Consider the following 17314-nt stretch of genomic DNA (forward strand, 5'->3'; position numbering starts at 1 on the left):
GATGACGGGCGGCAGCGAGGGGACCGCCGGCGGCGTGCCGGGAGCGCGGGAGACGGCGTGCGGAATTCGAGCAGGCGACAAAGGCGTGGAAGGCCCCGAGGCCGGGGACTGTGGGGGGGTGATGCCGTCGCAGACGAGGACAGCAGGCCGTGGGCGCTTGGTGAGGCTGTTTGGCGGAGGTCAGGATTAGCCTTCTCGGCACCGCGCTGACGACTCCCCCGGCCCGATCAGGCGCGCCTCAACACCACGGCTTCCATCGTGAACCGGTCGCCGCCAGCAGCAGCCCGCCGCCGCCGCCGCCGCACGCCCGATATCTGTCGCTGCGGTGCTTTTCCCGGCCTGTGCGACGTGGCGTGCCATGCAACGCCGTCACCGCGCGACAAACTCGTGCCGCGTTACGCATAATCAATATGGGATATGGGCTACATGCAGCGCTCCCTGCTGTTCCTCCCCATTGCGCCGCCCGGCCCTGTCCGCTTCCTTTTCGCGCCCCTGGCCCCTTCTATTGCCCTTGATTGGATGCGTCCGCGGCATGGCAGGCTTGTGTGTTTACAGCTTCTCCTTCACAAGTGTGCGGTACCTACTGGCGCATACTCTCCGTCAACTCGCAGCGACGCTTCCCAAAACTTCGAGTCCTTCTGTTGCCGGCAGCAGCAATTGGAAGCAAAGGTAGGAGAATGTCAGCCATCATGATTTCCTTCGCGAATTGTTGTGTTCGGTCCTCGTCTCTCACAACTTACCGCGTATGCCCACCCGAACAGACGCGGAAGAGCCCGAGGCTGCTGCTTCATCTTCCGCCCATACGCTTTGCACCACTCTGCGTTCGACCACGCAGACAGCCATACCAGCATGCTGCGGCCAAGACCTTCCGAGATCACATTGACTCCTGCAGATGTCGAGGAAACACGCCGTCGCATCGAAAGCAGACGAGCCGCCGGCCCGTCCACCAACATTCCTACGAGGATTCGCGGGCCCTCGCTCCCTTCTGCATCGCGGCCACGACTGAGGCGTGGACCGGAACGCTCTCGCAACGCCGCTATTGCGAGCCTTGGCAACATCCCTCCTCATGCGGTTGTCCATGCTACAGTGAACCCTCCGAGTGACCATCGCCCGGATTCTCTTGTACAAGGAAGCGAGAGCGACATCCTCGATGGTCTGTCCCTTCCGAACGAGCAGGCGCCGCCTAGCTCAGGTGCAGCGTCGAGTGCATCCCCGAGATCGCCTCTAACCTTGCAACTCCCATTCAGGCACGCCCCCCGGGAAAGAGGATCTGGTACACAATATACCTCGGGGGTTACTTCTGAGGGAGATGCTGAAGAAGAACCATCTTCATCTCCGCCAAAACAGCAGTCCCTGTCCTCCACACTTGACCAACCAAGGGCCAGCACATCTGAGGATGGCAATGAAGGACCGGCACCACCTCGAATATCTGGCTCCGCTGATGGAGTGACGGAAGTCTCAGATATCCTGAATACGCCAGGTAGAACCAGGGCTCACTCCATACGTCAACATAGCACGCATGCCCCGTCTCCTTTGCAACAGATGCAAACCCTCAGCTCGCCTTCACAACCAGAGAGCAGGCCTGGACACATTGTTCATCGGTCTGAAGATGAAGGACCTGAGGGTTCTTCCACAAGGTATCTCCAAGGGTACTTCCATTCACCTGATCGCTATCGGTTGAGAGAATATCAACCGCATACGGAGCCACGTCCGCGCAACCAGGGCTCATCGTTCCGCGCCCGAACCATGTCCTCTAGCAGCGAACCATTTTATCCCACCCATGTGCAAAGACCAGACCGTTCTGAGCCTTCGGCGGACGATATCTTCTGGAACCCTCCCGCGCCCGACCCCCCATCTCAATCAAGACGCGAAACATCAGAGGCTCTCGAAGATGAAGAGGTAGAGGAGAGGTACCATCCACTCAGAGACTGGTTTTCAGCGACTGCAAACAACAACGCTCAAACCTATGTCAATCCTTATCGGGAAGCTCTTGACTTAGATGGGATGCAACATGCCGCACAAAACCTTGTGCCCCAGGGTGTGAATGTTGGAAGACACGCTGGCCATAGATTCAGCAGTGGCGCATCTTCTTCAAGCGCAGCCTACTCCTACTACGAGCTCCCCGGATCACGGCGGTCCAGCGGCAATCTGTCACAAGGTATGCTCGGACAGTCACAGTACGATGGCGCTGCTCCTTCGAGACAGCTTAGCCAAGGGGTTTACTACTCAATCCGCCCTTCTCAAGTCCGTCCTCTGAATGAATCCCGCCTTCGCCCGCCTCCGCCGTCGAGAGTGCCGAGTCGTTCTTCGCCCGATCTGACGGGAATGGGTCAACCGGGTATCTCCCCATTGCCTGCCATCCCTTATGCCCGTATGCATGGTGGTCAGAGTATTCCGAGGCCCGAATCAGGTCTCGTCGACCCAAATGACTTCGTGGGTGGAGATAGAGATGCTGCAATTGCTGCACAGCGTGACCTCTCGTCGCCGTTGGATCTGCTCGAGGAGCGTGCGAGTTCGTATTTCACTCGAATCGCAGCAAGCCAGCGGTTAGGGCACTCGGGATCTGATGCAGCAGTTCCAGCCGTGTTCCAGCATCAGGTCCCGCATTTCGACGCACCACCAGCACGCCAGAGAAGAGGATCGGGGTCGGAAAGCATGCGTCATGTGTCTGGTAACAGCGTTTATAGTGGGAGGGGCGCGGGATACCTCAATTATAGGCGAGCAGCTCAGCAACCACATCGCCAAGCCGAGCAGCCATCTTCACCGGAAATTGCACCGCAAGCCCAGCGTCGAGATGCGCCAGTTGCACGGGCGGGGCAACGCTCCAGCGAGAATGCTCCCGTTGCCAGCTCTTCCCAGGAAGGCCATCCAAGTCGCACAATCCAGGCACAGGGTCCGAGGATGAGCTTAGCCCGGACGCAAAATGCTCCATCATCAGGTGCCAGCATGCGCGGTGGCGAGCTCGCCGTTGCTCCAGTCCCACTACGCTTCAGCATGCCGCAGCCATCTGGCCCTCGCGACATGTCCAATCGGCCTCAGAGGCTGTCCCCACTCCAGGCGAGTGTTGGCCAGCGATTCCGGCGAGACAGCGACCGCGGCGATGATGAGCTTTTCCGCTCCGATACTCTGTCGCCATACACGGACTACAGCCGCATCCCACAACGAGTCCCAGTCGGCTCCCTCCGGGGACCCCCAATTCCGCCCCGACACGCCTCACGCCAGCAAGATATAGACATCCCACGCCGCCCTACAACTCGGTTAGACCACCACCCCATCTCACACGCATACCACGAACAGTCAGCACTTCCTCCTCCACCGCCCTTCAACCGCCACCAACCCGAGCGCGGACCCGCATTAACCTCGACCACTCTGGACATAGCAAGCGGCACTACGAGTCGATGGTCGGGCATGAATCGAGCACCGACGTCGCGGCGCCGTATCCCGCCACAGCAACGTAACCAGGAAAACTCGCTGGAGGCGGAGGAGCAGCTGATGAGGGCGGAGATGCATGCGGCGAGTATGCGGCATGGCGATGACGGACAGCTAGATGTGTTGGATGAGACACCGCCTAGGATAGGGAGATTTGAGCGAAGGATGATGGACTGAGTGCTTTTTTTGGGGATGGTGTGGTGTGGTGTTGGATAGATGGGGCTGGGTATGGGGGACATGATTTGTATTGTTTGCGGAGAGACGAGAATTAGTTCTTAGTTCGTGGTATTACGCAGCGGATAGATCAACGCAGAGGAGCAATTGCATACGATTACTTGCTATGCTAGCACAATACCACCACGCTCTTAATCCACCAACCCGGACCCCATCAACCAAAATAGATTTGACGTACGACGGAGCGGCTTTTTTGAGGGATGAAGAAGTGCTTTGGCTCCGTTCTTAGCAACCTGGGATTTGAAGATGTGGAGGGCGTGGATGTTGTTTGTCAAGCGTTGAACTGGGTGCTTTGGTGGGTGAGAGCTGTGCTGGCCTGTCTAGAGCGGGATCGACTACGTTGGTCGGTGGTAGTCTACAAAACTCGGGAACAAAGTTAATCTGAAGCCCAAACAGATGACAGTCTAGACGAGGTCGGCAGTGGATAACCTTGTGGAAACGAAGCAAGCTCTGGACAAAGGAAGGGGGCAAGTGGTTGACTAATTGCGATTCTTTCCGGAGCCGTACCAAGGGTATCTGTTCGAGCTTGTCCTTGTAACGCCGCCGATGTCGTTTACTCCCGTTGCTGTTGGTCCCCGACGCCGGAAAGGGGGCAGAAGGCCTATCTGAACCTGCCGGCCTAACCAAAAACAAGACATACTAGCAAAGAAAAGGCCGATCAATGACCTTTGGGTATGGTGTTCCGCGCCAACCATAAAGCCACGCTCTCCCTCGCGACCTCGCTGCCCCAGACACCATCTGCGCCTCCGCGCTTCCATTCCTCGTTCGATCCATCTTCGCCGCCTCCGCGAGAAGCGTCGCCAAGAAGGACCTCCAGATCTCGCTTCTGTGACGAGAGCCAGCGCTTGACGAAAGCAACCGGGTCCTTGGCCATGCTGGTGAAGAAGGCGTGCTTGGCTTTCGATTTGCTGATGGCGCCCATGAGGAGGACAAGCTCGTCGTCGATTTCATGGATTTGCCGGAGAGTCTCGGCGCTGTGCTTCGAACGGAGGATGTTCTGGAGCAGCGGCTGCAGAGGATCGTCAAGTGCTACCTGCACGTCGTAGATCGTGGGCTCCGAAGGCTCCCTACCGGACTCTAGCGGAGGCGAGATGTAGTCCTTGTCCACACGGATCGTGTATTGGAGCTGAATAGGCGGCAGGGTCGTCAGATGCGGTTTGATCAGCTGCGGCAGGTTCGGGAAGTAGAAAGAGTCCGCGCCGTTGAACAAGGCCTTGAGTTTCGCATCGCAGGCAAATTTGCGCTCATCGTCGTCCTGCTGTAGGTGCTGCGACCTAGCGTACTCCCATACGCCCATGAGCACGCCCGCTCGGTCCTCCTCATCCGTGTCCAGCAGCTCCGCCATCGGCTTGCTCAGGCGGAAGATTTCGGGATTCTGATACCTCTGCAGGTTGATTGTGATGTTAATGTTCTCGTCTCCCTTGCGCTCGAACTCCAGCTGGCTGAAGGTGTTCTCCTTGGGGTTGGCGCCCTCGGGCCGCTTCCACTCAATCTGCGTAAAATTGTCGGGCTGGAGGCTCTTGGCGCGGTCGAAATCGATGGCGATGGAGGTGAAGAACTGCGAGAACGGCTTGGGCTTCTTCGAGTCAGCTTTCTTCTGCTCTGCACCGTCCTCTTCCATGGCGTCCGGGTCCATCTCATCCTCGCTGTCCAGGTCGTCGTCGCCGTCGTCGAGCAGGCGGCCCTGGATCTTCACGCGGTAGGTGGCATTGGTGTCGCTCTCGAAATCGAAGGCGTCAGCGTCCATGCCGCTGCTCTGCCAGGGCTGGCTCTCGACGGTGTTCGATATCCAGATGCGCATGGTGCCGGTGCGGCCGCTGCGCGAGTGGAAGACGGAGTCCGAGGCCTCGAGCTTTTTGCGCATCATGGTGGCATCCAGCGTGCGCTCCACGTCGCGCAGCTGTTTGTAGCGGGCCACGCCGTCGCCGATGCAGATGTCCTCGACGCCCTCGGGCATGTTCTTGTTGGTCGGCTTCTGGGCCATGCGGCGCAGGCGGTCGTTCTTGTCCTGGAGGGCGCGCTGCTGGGCGGCCTGCATGTTGGGATTGGCGTACTGCGGCGCGGCGGCGTGCTGGTGATGGGGCACGATGGGGCCTGGTTTGCGGAACATGTGCTCCAGGTCAGTCTTCCTGATCATTTTGGCGGCGTGGGCGGGCGCGATGTGGTGCAGCGGGTCGGCGCAAGAGGCAGAAGGTACGTACCGGGCCCTCGCCGTGCAGGCGTTGCATGGTGCGCTTGTGCGGCAAGCGGACCTGGGTAGTTCCGATAGTTCGGTTGCATTTTTGCTCGTGTGATGGCAGCGACGATGGCGGCCGCGTCCTCGCGATGCAGACACGCTGGGGGACGGTGAAATGGGGGGCGATGCTTTTTCTGAGAGACGCGTTCACAGCACCAGTGCACAGGACAGGACAGGGCTGAGAGGCGGCGAATCGCCCCTTTTCTACAGCCCTACCCCGCCTTCGCTCAACACCCCGCGAGGCCTCGCGACACCTGGCACTCGCCCGTCGCATCGTCCGTCAAACGACGTGCGGACGCAGACTGAGCGCGGGGGCCGCCGTCAGGCTCTTGTGCTCCGTCGCGGAGGTGCTGCATCCTTCACGTGCGCGAGACTTCCATCATGATTCTGGGGTAATCCGCCATCAAGGCCAAGTACACCACTCCTCCGTTCGCAATATGGATTCGCTACTCATCTCAGCGGAACACCCTGACCCGCTCACAGCTCTGCGCCCTCTGCCTGTCTACTGATTCTAGCGACTGCATCGAATCACTTCTCCACCTTCACTCCTTGGCAGCTACAAGGCCGTCCAGTCCGCCTCAACCCCCTTCAACACTCTCGGCGACGGCTCTACGCTTCTCTCCTGACTAAGCTTGAGAACACCAATATAGATGACGGTGAGCCGAACATGGAAGTCGTGAGGAGCGGGATCGTGCCGAATCTTGCCCAGGTGCTGGCAGAAAGTAACGAGAGACGCGAGTACATGACTTGATGGAAACTGGGGACGATCTGAAATGAACCTTGAAAAGACCCTGACACGTTTTCAAGCGATTACCCAAAGAAATCCATAGCCAACAGCTGGAAGTTTCCATGTCTCTTCATCAAACCATCATCTGGGCTTTGGGACGATTCAGCCCAGGTGCTTTGGGTCGTCCCGAGGTCCCTGATTAGCACTAGCACAAACGGGGTATAGCATCGTTTTCCTCCCGTCGTGGATCAACGCCTTGGAATGCCATCAGCCCGGCCTCGTCGTCACTCTCCAGGCTGCTTAATGCATTCGCAAAAGTAATCCATCAACAAGCATGGCGTCTCCATTCTCCCCTGACAGCACTGGCGGCATGGACCAAGAGATGGGAAAGCTCCAGTTAGCGCACGATCTGGCAGAGAAGAAACTCCGACGCAAGTCGCGCGCGCCGCCCCCGCGATACTCGGACGTATACCCTTCTACTTTGAGCAAGGTTGCAGGTGTCCGCTTACCAGATAAGCCGCCGTCGACCCTGTGGGACGTCTCCATCTCTGAAGGAAGGATTTCTTCCCTCGACGCTCACGATCCCGACCGCGCTGGCCCGGAGAGCTCACCGGGTATCCTGGACGGCGCCAACCGTCTGTTAGCTCCCTCGCTCTGTCACGCGCATATCCACCTTGACAAGTGCTTTCTCCTTCAGGATCCCAAGTTCAGCGACTTACAGATCGAGAAGGGCGACTTTCAGGAGGCCATGGAGATGACGGGCAAGGCAAAAGCCAGATTTGAAGAGGACGATCTACTAAGGAGAGGCCGCCAGCTTATTGAGGAGAGCATCTATCATGGCGTGACAGCCATGCGGGCTTTTGTGGAAGTAGACGGCGGCGTGCAGTTCAAATGCCTAGATGCAGGCCTAAAATTGAAAGACGAGTTCGAAGACCGATGTGAGGTCCAGATCTGCGCATTCGCACAGCTTCCGCTCTTCTCTGGAGAGGACGGCGGCGAAGAGGTCAGGAAACTAATGACTGCGGCTGCACAGGAAGAAGCGGTTGATGCCTTAGGCTCTACCCCCTACGTCGAGCGGGACGAGAACAAGTCCAAGATGAATGCACGCTGGATCTCGTCGCTCGCCCTGACGGCCGGCAAACACCTTGACCTCCACCTGGACTACTTTGTAGAGGAGCACAAGCAGCCTCTCATCTGGGACACGCTAAACATCATTAAAGATAGAAACTGGCTAGAAAGAGGGGGCAAACAGATCACACTGGGACACTGTACCCGCCTAACGCGATTCAGAGATTGGGAGTGGGATCAACTGAGACAGCGCGTCGGCGAGCTGCCCGTGTCCTACGTCGGCCTGCCCACTTCGGATCTGTTCATGATGCGCACCGACGAGAATGTCCGTGGGACGCTACCGGTCGTGAAGATGATAAAACAGCACGATTTGCAAGCAGCCATTGCGGTCAACAACGTAGGGAATGCATTCACGCCGCAAGGGAACTGCGATCCTCTCGGAATTGCGACTCTTGGTGTGGGCCTCTACCAGGCGGGGACAAAGAAGGATGCCGAATTACTATATGCAAGTAGCCTCCTGTTTCTGCGCCTTGCCCCTTTGGAGGACCTCACTGATGCCGCCATGCAGCAAGCCGTCTCGTCAAGGGCGAAGGGCGCTATTGGTTGCGAGTCGACATCGCTCAGCCTGGAAGTGGGCGAGCCGGCCGACTTCGTCTTGTTTGATAGAATGGACAGCGGATGGCGGTGCAGAAAGAGCATAGCTGAAGTAGTGTATGATGCAGGCCCAAGTCGGCAGACGATACGGCGCGGAAGGGTGACGGCACTTTGAGGCAAAGGAAGACTGAGGAGCGACATGGCCGTGCTGGCCCGACGGCGTGGTGCTGCCAGGTGAGCACCTGCAGAAACAGGAACCATGTTGCGGTCAAGGCAGCGGCGTTGGGCGGGCGGGTCGCGGCGGGCCAGACGCCCCATTTTCCGTTCCCATGCAAGCGGCGCAACAAACCGCCCAGCCCTGGAGGTGCCAACGACGGCTGATCTACCTAGGCAGTGCTACCGAGACGAACGAATCCCGCAGCCGCGAGGGAAAGCGCGGGTTTCGCCACTCACGTGTCTCATCCCCTTCACCGCGTCCGCGCCCGGTCGCGCCTGCCAAGCCCGTCTATAAACGCCAAAATCTGCCCGCCACGGCTGCCATCTCGCACTTGTCAACACGCCGCCGCCCAAGCTCCCCTCCTGCCTATTGGGAGGCGATCGCTCGGCCGCCATGGACAACGCGGGCGCGTCGACTGCACCCTAGTGAGCTCCCACCACCTGGGCATACGCCCCGAATAACGCCTTCAGCTAACCGCCCCAGTGTGCCCGATGCTGGCACCGTGCTTGCGCCGCCGGCCACAATTGAGCCGCCGCTCAGGCCCGGCGATGAGTCGCAGCACGTGCTCGGTCAATACCAGCCCGGTACTATCAGTGCCCAATGCCTGGACTTTTTGCGGAGCGTCAATGTACGTGCCTCCCTTCTAAAAGGCCACGCAGTCGCCGCTGACCTCACTCAGGAAACTTTCGGCGTGCAGTCGTACGAATCGAACACTATCCATAGCGCCCTCCATGAGTTCAATGCCGGACGCTTGAGCAAGAGAGAGGTCTACTTCAGGATCATGAACATCCTCGGCGATGGGAACGACCTCTGGAACGCCTTTGCTGATGTATTCAATCACAAAGACGCCCACTGGAGTCCCGGTGACTTCCAACTGCCGGAAGACGACCATCCCACACCCCCAGCTGCATCTGCGGTCCATACCTCGCCGGAATTCCTGCAACCCCAGCACCAACCCCAGGTTCGCATGCCATCCATATCAGCTCCATGGCAACCAGGCCAGTACATCCCTCGAATGCCGACTACGCAGGCCTCCATCAATCCTGTTCTTCTTCGGACGCCCCTGGCGCATACCGTCACCGACCGGAATATCCCTGCCGCACTGCATCAAGACATTCAAGAGGCGGCTAGTCATGGATATGGACAATACGGGAGCTACGGTGGCTATGATGGCTATGAGAGCTACGGGGCCTATCGTCCAACGTACACTCCCAATGGGTACAGCATCTGGAATCAGTTCGCGCAGTCCGTTCCTTCATCCCCTGTTGCTCAGCCGCCGTCCAACCGCCCGATATTGCGTCAATATGAATCGCCTTCCCTAGGTCGCGCGCCAAACTTTTCACCGTACACCGCTCATAGCTATGGCATGGAGTTCAGTTCTCCAGAGCGGGCAGTTGTAGAGCAGACTCAGCGCTCTCTTCCGCATAGTGACGCTTGGGAGGCAACAGAGGCCGGGTTTGGCTGGGCAGGAGCTGAACCTCACCGTCAACCGGAGCGCATGCATGTGTTGGTTGGTAACCAACAAGTCCAGTCGCCAGACGTGTCAAACAAGGAACCAACGCCTCAGCTAGCTCATCTAAGCTCACCGAATGCGACCCCGTCCATGCTTGGAACGCCAATTGCGATTCCTCTCGGTCAACCTTCGTTCGAGATGCTACCGCCGACCAGGCGTAAGGGCAAGAGCTCCGCGGCGAACAACCTAGTGGATGACAACCATGATAGTCATGAGGAGAGCGGACTTCGGAGGGACTCTTCTGTACCTTCCACTGCTCAGCCTTCCTTCGTTCATCGGCCGGAGAATCAGCTCAATACGAAGCAAGCGAAACCCCGGGCACCTCGCAACCAAGGGCAGTTTATCCATGCTATTTGCGGAAAAGGATTCACCACTCGATCTGCCGTGAAGAAGCATCATTGGGGAGCGAAGGCTGAAGATATCGCGACAACGACGGGCTGTTGGTTCAAACACAATAAACCCAACACCAACTGGTAAGCCACCTCATGCTTTGCTAGTGCAGACTATTGACACTTCATCTAGGGATGACCATCCGAGCTGCAAGCAAGAGCTACCGAAACCCCGTGCCGCCCAGCTAATCGGGCAATCCCTCTCTACGCCGGAACAGATTCAGCATCTGAATTCTGAGTTCAAGGCCCCAGTCGTACCTGGAATGGTTCCTAACCCAGAAAATACCATTCCAGGATTTCCAACGTTACACCATCTTCCGGATACGGTTGCTGAGACCGTCCGGGGTGCGCCGGCTTCAACGCAAGCTCCACGAGGAGAGGCAATTCCTTATCATACTTCCCGTCTCCCTTCTGGTGGTAACTTCGATACTCTACTGACTGCCGTCAATGTTGCTGCCCGGATCGATGCACCCAAACCCAAGGGCCGGAACGATTCAGTGGTTTCGCATCTTGACGCTCAAGTGGCTGCTGCTGAGCGCAGCCGCCAGAACTTCTTGTCCTGGGCTGGTGGTCGTAATAACGGAAATCGAGAATTCGGCATGGTGCTCTCTCACGACCCGCCTCTAGCGCCAGCTATCGGCTTGGGGATCACCCAGACTGAGCAAAACATCCCGGTGCCGGTGCTTCCTTCACAGCGCCACGAGCCGGAGCAAGTTAGGGATGCTGTGGAAGCCACAGCTTCGAAGGCTGATATTGGTACGACCGAAGCTGGAGTTGCCGTCAAGGATGCTCCCGAGGCCACTTCAGCGTATGCGTCTGAAGAGAAGGCCAACAGCAGTAAGAGGCGACGATCCTCTGGTCGGAGGTCCGATATCTCGAGGCGCGAGCGGAAGATGTTGGGATTACCCGTCTCTCCTAGTCCGGAAAAGAAGAAGCAGAAGGCTTGATGCGTTGCACACCACGACGTCCCTTCGGCTTGTCGTATGGATTCTCAGGTACGGAAGGGGTCTTGGCCACTGTTATACGGGATCAGGATATCTTCGGGGGAGCATGGTTTGTATTAGGCGCGGGAAATGTTGACGTGTCATGTCAACTAGATCTCTTCTCTTCCCTCTTTAATGAGCATGGAGTATATGTACCAGCATCGATGGCGATGTATATCAAAAGGCAGCTGCCGGCGTCTCTCATGGATGGAGATATAACCGTCCGGTTGTACATACGATTCATGACGGCAATGAATGACGGACGATTGATGCGATAGAGGATACCTTTCCTTGTGCTAGACGTTTGTCTCTGCTTGCTCAGTTCTTAGAGCTGGACAAAAGCGCCGCTCGCATAGATCTACTCTAACGGCATATGAGATAGATGAGTATGAATGCTTGGTCCACCCGCGAGCCAACGGGAAGTGCGGTCATAAGAGTAAGCACCAAAGCCGCGATGTCACACGGAGTACGTACCACCTCCCGCGAAGATCTCGTGGCGCTCTTCCCCGCCCCCCAAGCAAGAAACAAGCTCCACAACGGCGGGCGCGCAAGGATCACAGAGCAGCCCCAGCCGCTGCAGCTCCCGGCGCTCCACATTTTAAACCAACTGACCCTTGTTCCGCTGTCATTACGCTGCGTCCTGCTTTCTTCCTCCAATCGGGCTTTCTCGCTGCGTCTTTGCTCCATGGCCATCCTTGCTGCAGCTGTCCCGTGGAAGGGGGAGCTGTGAGCTCAAGCTTCGGGCTTTGGAGCTCGCGGAGCTCAGCGCGATACCCTTACCGGCCGGTGAGCGAGGCGCGTGAAGTCTGAGAAGCATTTCGGCGCCCTCGTGAGCGCAATTGACCGAGAAGGGTAGCCCTACCGACCGTCGTAATTCCGCCGCCGGTCAATTCCGTCATAGCTTGTGTTCCTGAACGATCGCCTTCTTCCACTTGCGGGGAAATTGTTGGCTTCGAGCGCGGTGACCCGGCTCCAGGTTGCGCTGCCATCCAACTGCAGGGTTGCATCTGATGAAAGAACCCTTGGTCATGGGAGCCGTGTACCGGAATACATAAGTAGAGCCCCCCTGCCCGCAGGACGCCGTTTTCCTGACACCTCTGGAGCCTGCTTTCGCTCCCCCTCGTCGATTGGGAACTCATGATGAAGCTGTCGGCTGTGATTTCGATACTCGCCGCTACTGCGCTCGCGCAGTACAGCGCGCCTAACGACACCATCGGACCCAATGCGGACGGCAAGTACGAGATCTCTGCGGAGGGCATCCGGGGCTTGTTTATCCCATACGGCGCGTCGATTTCCAACCTGTTCATCAACGATACAAATGGAATTGAGCGCGATATCGTGCTGGGGTTCGACAATGCGAGCCACTACTCCGTGGATCAATTCCATCCTCATCTTGGAGGCGTTCCTGGTTTGTTTTGCCGTGCAATGGATGCGTATATGGGCGGGACTGACGGGAGCTAGGACGCTACGCGAACCGCATCAAGAACAGCAGTTTCGTGATCGATGGCGTCGAATACCACGTCGAGCCCAATGAGAACAACAACAATGATACCCTGCATGGTGGACCAGATGGATGGGACTACGTGCGTTGTTTGCGAGAACTGATAGTCTGGAAGAGGTCTGACTCGCTTGCAGAGGAACTTCACCGTTGTCGCACACACCTCCGACTCGATTACCTTCTCGATAGTCGATCCCGACGGCAAGGAGGGCTTCCCGGGTGAGGTCATCAGCTACATCACATACACGATGACGCCGCATACCTGGAACATCAAGATGGTGGCTCTAGCAACGACCAAGAAGACGCCGATTATGCTTAGCTCTCACGTACGTAGGCTTGATTCCTCCTTATTTACCGACTCTGACTGATATCGCAGACCTACTGGAATCTTGACGCTTTCGCGAATCCGGACACACCGACGGCGCTCAATTATACGCTCCACATGCCCTACTCCGGCCAACGCATAGGCACCGATGGCATTCTTATCCCCAATGGCACCATTCTTCCGAACGAACTGTACTCCGTGAATGACTTCTGGTCCTCGCCCAAGCAGATTGGCGCCAACTTTACTTCTCCGGATCTGCTTGGCAACTGCGGGACCAATTGCACTGGGTACGATACTTGCTATCTCGTCAACCGCGCGCAAAATGGCCCCTACGATTGGCGAAGCGGGGGTCCGGTGGCTAGCCTCTCCAGCAACTTCACGGGCATCCAGATCGATATCTTCACAGACCAGGATGCCTTCCAGGTGTACAGCTGCGGTGGGCAGAATGGTAAGTTTGGGAGATCTCCTAGTGATGGCATGGTCTAATGAGTAACAGGTACCCTCCCAATCAAGTCGACTCAAGGCTATGAGGGCCGTCCTCGCGTCGTCGAGCAGTTTGGCTGCATCGTCATGGAAGTTGAGGATTGGATCGACGCCATCAACCAACCGGAGTGGCAGCGAGACAAGAAGAACATTTTCGGTCCCGGCGACGATCCGTATGTGCTGGAGGCGGCGTATGTTTTCTCAGTCAATTAATTGCTCCTGGGATAGAAAGGAGACGTAATGGTAGCAAGGAAAACGGCCCAATACAGGGAGCTTGAGGGCTTCGGATAATGGGATAATTCAAGAATTACATTTCATCAAAGGTATGAGCATTGTGCCTGATGCTGCTCCAGTAAATCCCCGCAAAGGTCTGAGCAAAGCTTCCTTCACCTTCACTTCGTCGCCCGTCGTGGCAACCTAGTCTCCGCGTCAACCAAACCACTGCCACGACACTTCAACATCACCGCATCTCATTTTACGCTTCTGTCAACACCTCTTCTTGATTCGTTTTTCTTGGATCCAAGGTCGCGAGAGGGACAGGTGTACCACTGGCTCTGCTCTTGCTACCCAGTCCCTTTCGCAGCCCAACTCGGCATCGGTTGCCGTACCAGAGAAACAGTCTTAATACGCCGTTTTTCACTTCGTCGCCCACACTAATTTCGCTGTCGCAGGACCTCAAGCCATTCGAGAACCCGGGATCAGACCCGCCCCAAGCGAGTACACGCATGCCGCCTAATAAAGCTGCCGCCCACGAGCGAACGCACCATTACCGTCCAGCGAGCCCGGAGAAACCGAAACAGCCGACCGGTAAAGACGTGGTGGAGGCCCTAATGAAGGCTCAGAATTCCGCAAACGCCATGAAGAGTGCATCGCAACGACTGCAGCGGGCGCTGGGACTGCAGGACGCGCTTCCGTACAACGCGCCGCCTGTCATGCCGCCGAATCTGGTGCAGGCGTTTGAGGAGGGACTGGAGGAGTTTGGCATTGGAGTCAAGATGAGCAAGATGGATTTGAGTGAAGGCAAGGGAAATGAGGGTGGTGGTCTTGGAGTTGATCTTGAGGGTCTCATGGAGCCATTTTCGCCTGAAAAGAGTGATGTGGAGGTCGGGGAGAAGACGGTTGGTACGCCGCGCTCTGATGCTGCTCCCGTCTTATTCCCTTCTCCAAGGATCGAACAGGAGGAGGTATTTCCAGAGGAGCCTGCTACTACTCCAGCCAACGTGGACTGCTTCTTGGAGACTCTTTTCCAGCGCCCACCACCAGCCACAGCACCAAGTGTTGCCGTCGTCCCACCCACACCGCACAAGATAGGAGAACCTCCAAAAGGGAAAGACCGCAAGCGCACCCGAGCCGACTCTCGAGCAGACCACCTCCTAACCCGCCCCGTCCCCGGCGCTTTCCAGCAAAAGAAACTCCGCAACGATGGCGTCACCGGCTTGCAAACCCTCCCCGTCACCGCAAGCGCAGCCTGGACGACCGACTTCCCAGGCAGAACAGACGGGCTGTCTCACACCCTGCTGACCTGGCACTCCACAATGAGCACCCTCTACCAGAAATGCCAAGACGAAACGGTCATGCAAATCCATCCCCTCTTTCCCTATCCACCGACTCGTCCTGTCGGCGTCCCGCTCGTCTCAATCTCCTTCTGGGACACGTCCGTCGAGCCGCGCCGCGAGCTGCGCTTCATCGGCCCCGGCGACGTCTCTTCGATCCTCTATGCCGAGGTCGACACCTTCTCCCTTTCCCTGCCCGAGGATCATGATTCGGATGACGTCACGCCCGAGGAATATCGCAGCACCTCAGGCCCCTTCGCGCGCATGGCTTCAGGCCGAATCCCGCTCACAGCCACCGGGCTCCGCAAGATCGCGATGCATGATCGGAATGCGCAGGGCGAGGGCCGTTGGTGCTTCGTGGTAGTTAACGGGTGGAAGAAGGCGGACGGGGAGGTGGCGCCGTTTGTGGTGTTGGGATGGCCAACTACGAGCGTTACGAACAGTAGCGAGTGCCTTTACACAATATATCCGGATGAGGAAGAGAACCTGCAGGATGAAAAGGACGTATATGGAGGGATGCCACCGCCGCTGCTGCCGGCGTCGAAGACTCGGGTCCCCTTGGGGAGGCTCGTTAGTATGCCGACGCTGTGGGGTGGAGGGTCGGTTACGCCGAGGATGCGGGACGAGCTGAGGAGTGCGTCGGCGACTACGCTTCCACCTCCTGCGCCGAATCGTCCGCGGGGCAGCGCGGGACAGGCTGGAGTTGCGAAGGGAGTCTATCAACCGGATGCCTGGACTCTGAGAAGAACTAGCCTGATGTTCCAGAAAGCAGGTGGGGTTCCGCTGATTGAGGCATTTAGGACGGATGCGGGTGCCTGGATGCCGTTCCTGGAGGCTGTGGGAAAGGGAAAGGGTAAAGTGATGACGTTTTGCGAGATGGACTAAAGGAGTCGGAAGGAAGGATGGGGGTACCAATAGGCTCAGGGAAGGAAGATCGGAAAATTGACGTCCAGGGTCGGAGATGTAGTGTACAATATTGAGCATTGCCCTGGGTATATGCTGGAGGCCTTCACAGGCTCGGCTGTCTCCTCCGGAGGGTATGAATTGCTTCAGCCTCTACTATCTTCTCTGATCTTCTTCTGTCTTCTCATCAACCTCTTAATCTCCTACTCTGCCTCCTCCTTCTCCTCCCTATTCGTCCTGATCTTGTACGCCATGAGCGATATCTCCATCTGATAGAACATCAAGTCCTCGCCGACCTCCGGGATGCCTTCTTCGCGCAATTGCGCATTGACGCGCTCTTTGATGGTGTGTATTTGCTTCGTGGGGAGCTCCTTCCAGGTTAGGGACGGGTAGGTAGACGCTAGCGCGTACATTTCGTCGCGGACGAGGCGCTGGGGGTTGTTAGAATACAACTTCCTCTGAGCGGATTGCGATGAGCGTACCCGAAAGCGCCACATGTGCGATTCAAGCTCTGATCCATGTCCTGCAGCTATAGCTTTGGATTCGTAGGCTGCTCTTGCCTGTCGAGCTGTGATTCGCTATCAGCTAACATGCTCCACGCCAAATGCAGGTGTCAATTAAGAAAGTCACGTGCCTGCAGTCGTCCTCTTCATGTTCTTGAAAATGCGATGCATACGCCATTTCAACACGTTATCCGGCGCAATGGGTACTTTTTCTTCCTTCAGCAGCTCTGCCACGCTCTTTCTAATCCTGTCCTTTGCTTCTGCGGGCAGCGCACGCCATGTCTTGGGTTCGCGTTTGCTTGGCGACAACGTATCGCCGTGGAGCGATTTCGCAACCGACGCCGTTACTGACTACATAGGACTATCAATACGGAGGGTCGAATAGGTTTGCGAGGGCCGGTAGGAGAGGGTTACTTTAAAGGTCTCCCATTGCTTCGCATTGTAGCGCGTCACGGCCAGGACGTCGGCAACGCTGGAAGCCATGACGATGTGGATGAGGGGTTTGCGGCCCAAGAGTACTGCTGTGAGGCGCATCGTGGACGGCTGTCGCGGATCGCTGAAATCATTGGATGTGTCTAAGATGCCCTTAGCTTTTATCGAGCACGTAACGTTTTGATGAAGGCACGTGAGAAGACATAGGGGATAGAAGCGAAGTTTAG

At 57.3% G+C, this 17314-nt stretch overlaps 10 protein-coding genes across 10 annotated transcripts; 6 read left to right on the forward strand and 4 right to left on the reverse strand.

The window, feature by feature from the left end:
- Positions 1-257: 257 nt before the first annotated feature.
- On the forward strand, positions 258-761 carry BU26DRAFT_106184 (uncharacterized protein). The gene has a single exon (XM_033819324.1). It carries the CDS (start codon positions 359-361, stop codon positions 671-673), a length of 315 nt encoding a protein of 104 aa, XP_033678639.1. The 5' UTR covers positions 258-358; the 3' UTR covers positions 674-761.
- BU26DRAFT_106185 (uncharacterized protein) lies at positions 762-3735 on the forward strand. The gene has a single exon (XM_033819325.1). It carries the CDS (start codon positions 850-852, stop codon positions 3604-3606), a length of 2757 nt encoding a protein of 918 aa, XP_033678640.1. The 5' UTR covers positions 762-849; the 3' UTR covers positions 3607-3735.
- A 447-nt stretch (positions 3736-4182) lies between these two features.
- Positions 4183-5907, reverse strand: BU26DRAFT_106187 (uncharacterized protein). The gene has a single exon (XM_033819326.1). The coding sequence runs from the start codon at positions 5798-5800 to the stop codon at positions 4322-4324; it is 1479 nt and encodes a 492-aa protein (XP_033678641.1). The 5' UTR covers positions 5801-5907; the 3' UTR covers positions 4183-4321.
- A 560-nt stretch (positions 5908-6467) lies between these two features.
- Positions 6468-6855, reverse strand: BU26DRAFT_106207 (uncharacterized protein). The gene has a single exon (XM_033819328.1). The coding sequence runs from the start codon at positions 6748-6750 to the stop codon at positions 6526-6528; it is 225 nt and encodes a 74-aa protein (XP_033678642.1). The 5' UTR covers positions 6751-6855; the 3' UTR covers positions 6468-6525.
- A 105-nt stretch (positions 6856-6960) lies between these two features.
- BU26DRAFT_533960 (cytosine deaminase protein-like protein) lies at positions 6961-8463 on the forward strand (the record flags this gene model as incomplete). The annotated part of the gene is made up of 3 exons (XM_033831191.1): positions 6961-7022; positions 7113-8203; positions 8267-8463. 3 exons carry the CDS (start codon positions 6961-6963, stop codon positions 8461-8463), a joined length of 1350 nt encoding a protein of 449 aa, XP_033678643.1.
- A 218-nt stretch (positions 8464-8681) lies between these two features.
- Positions 8682-11425, forward strand: BU26DRAFT_106203 (uncharacterized protein). The gene is made up of 4 exons (XM_033819327.1): positions 8682-8930; positions 8989-9133; positions 9185-10491; positions 10541-11425. The coding sequence occupies exons 1-4, from the start codon at positions 8899-8901 to the stop codon at positions 11352-11354; spliced, it is 2298 nt and encodes a 765-aa protein (XP_033678644.1). The 5' UTR covers positions 8682-8898; the 3' UTR covers positions 11355-11425.
- A 631-nt stretch (positions 11426-12056) lies between these two features.
- Positions 12057-14012, forward strand: BU26DRAFT_492314 (galactose mutarotase-like protein). Its single transcript, XM_033826112.1, has 5 exons — positions 12057-12798; positions 12852-12973; positions 13026-13214; positions 13265-13661; positions 13710-14012. The coding sequence occupies exons 1-5, from the start codon at positions 12528-12530 to the stop codon at positions 13907-13909; spliced, it is 1179 nt and encodes a 392-aa protein (XP_033678645.1). The 5' UTR covers positions 12057-12527; the 3' UTR covers positions 13910-14012.
- On the forward strand, positions 13992-16245 carry BU26DRAFT_106248 (uncharacterized protein). The gene is made up of 2 exons (XM_033819331.1): positions 13992-14019; positions 14368-16245. Exon 2 carries the CDS (start codon positions 14422-14424, stop codon positions 16132-16134), a length of 1713 nt encoding a protein of 570 aa, XP_033678646.1. The 5' UTR covers positions 13992-14019; positions 14368-14421; the 3' UTR covers positions 16135-16245.
- BU26DRAFT_106237 (uncharacterized protein) lies at positions 16245-16916 on the reverse strand. The gene is made up of 3 exons (XM_033819330.1): positions 16787-16916; positions 16635-16720; positions 16245-16583 (listed from the first exon to the last, which is right to left on the reverse strand). The coding sequence occupies exons 1-3, from the start codon at positions 16824-16826 to the stop codon at positions 16356-16358; spliced, it is 354 nt and encodes a 117-aa protein (XP_033678647.1). The 5' UTR covers positions 16827-16916; the 3' UTR covers positions 16245-16355.
- BU26DRAFT_106236 (uncharacterized protein) lies at positions 16917-17270 on the reverse strand. Its single transcript, XM_033819329.1, has one exon. The coding sequence runs from the start codon at positions 17187-17189 to the stop codon at positions 17007-17009; it is 183 nt and encodes a 60-aa protein (XP_033678648.1). The 5' UTR covers positions 17190-17270; the 3' UTR covers positions 16917-17006.
- Positions 17271-17314: the final 44 nt, after the last annotated feature.

The sequence above is a fragment of the Trematosphaeria pertusa genome (assembly GCF_010094035.1).
Source record: "Trematosphaeria pertusa strain CBS 122368 unplaced genomic scaffold BU26scaffold_16, whole genome shotgun sequence".
NCBI lineage: Eukaryota > Fungi > Ascomycota > Dothideomycetes > Pleosporales > Trematosphaeriaceae > Trematosphaeria > Trematosphaeria pertusa.

Bases quoted from the DNA above. Each gene is read 5' to 3' on its own strand.
- BU26DRAFT_106185 (XM_033819325.1), top strand. From the start codon at position 850: ATGCTGCGGCCAAGACCTTCCGAGATCACATTGACTCCTGCAGATGTC.
- BU26DRAFT_106237 (XM_033819330.1), bottom strand. From the start codon at position 16,826: ATGCATCGCATTTTCAAGAACATGAAGAGGACGACTGCAG. The intron at 16,721-16,786 runs GCACGTGACTTT...AGCGAATCACAG, and splicing joins CATGAAGAGGACGACTGCAG to CTCGACAGGCAAGAGCAGCC. The intron at 16,584-16,634 runs GTACGCTCATCG...AACAACCCCCAG, and splicing joins CGCACATGTGGCGCTTTCGG to CGCCTCGTCCGCGACGAAAT.
- BU26DRAFT_106248 (XM_033819331.1), top strand. From the start codon at position 14,422: ATGCCGCCTAATAAAGCTGCCGCCCACGAGCGAACGCACCATTACCGT.
- BU26DRAFT_106184 (XM_033819324.1), top strand. From the start codon at position 359: ATGCAACGCCGTCACCGCGCGACAAACTCGTGCCGCGTTACGCATAAT.
- BU26DRAFT_492314 (XM_033826112.1), top strand. From the start codon at position 12,528: ATGATGAAGCTGTCGGCTGTGATTTCGATACTCGCCGCTACTGCGCTC. The intron at 12,799-12,851 runs GTTTGTTTTGCC...GACGGGAGCTAG, and splicing joins TCATCTTGGAGGCGTTCCTG to GACGCTACGCGAACCGCATC. The intron at 12,974-13,025 runs GTGCGTTGTTTG...ACTCGCTTGCAG, and splicing joins GACCAGATGGATGGGACTAC to AGGAACTTCACCGTTGTCGC.
- BU26DRAFT_106187 (XM_033819326.1), bottom strand. From the start codon at position 5,800: ATGATCAGGAAGACTGACCTGGAGCACATGTTCCGCAAACCAGGCCCC.
- BU26DRAFT_106203 (XM_033819327.1), top strand. From the start codon at position 8,899: ATGGACAACGCGGGCGCGTCGACTGCACCCTA. The intron at 8,931-8,988 runs GTGAGCTCCCAC...TAACCGCCCCAG, and splicing joins GGCGCGTCGACTGCACCCTA to TGTGCCCGATGCTGGCACCG. The intron at 10,492-10,540 runs GTAAGCCACCTC...CACTTCATCTAG, and splicing joins AATAAACCCAACACCAACTG to GGATGACCATCCGAGCTGCA.
- BU26DRAFT_106207 (XM_033819328.1), bottom strand. From the start codon at position 6,750: ATGGAAACTTCCAGCTGTTGGCTATGGATTTCTTTGGGTAATCGCTTG.
- BU26DRAFT_106236 (XM_033819329.1), bottom strand. From the start codon at position 17,189: ATGCGCCTCACAGCAGTACTCTTGGGCCGCAAACCCCTCATCCACATC.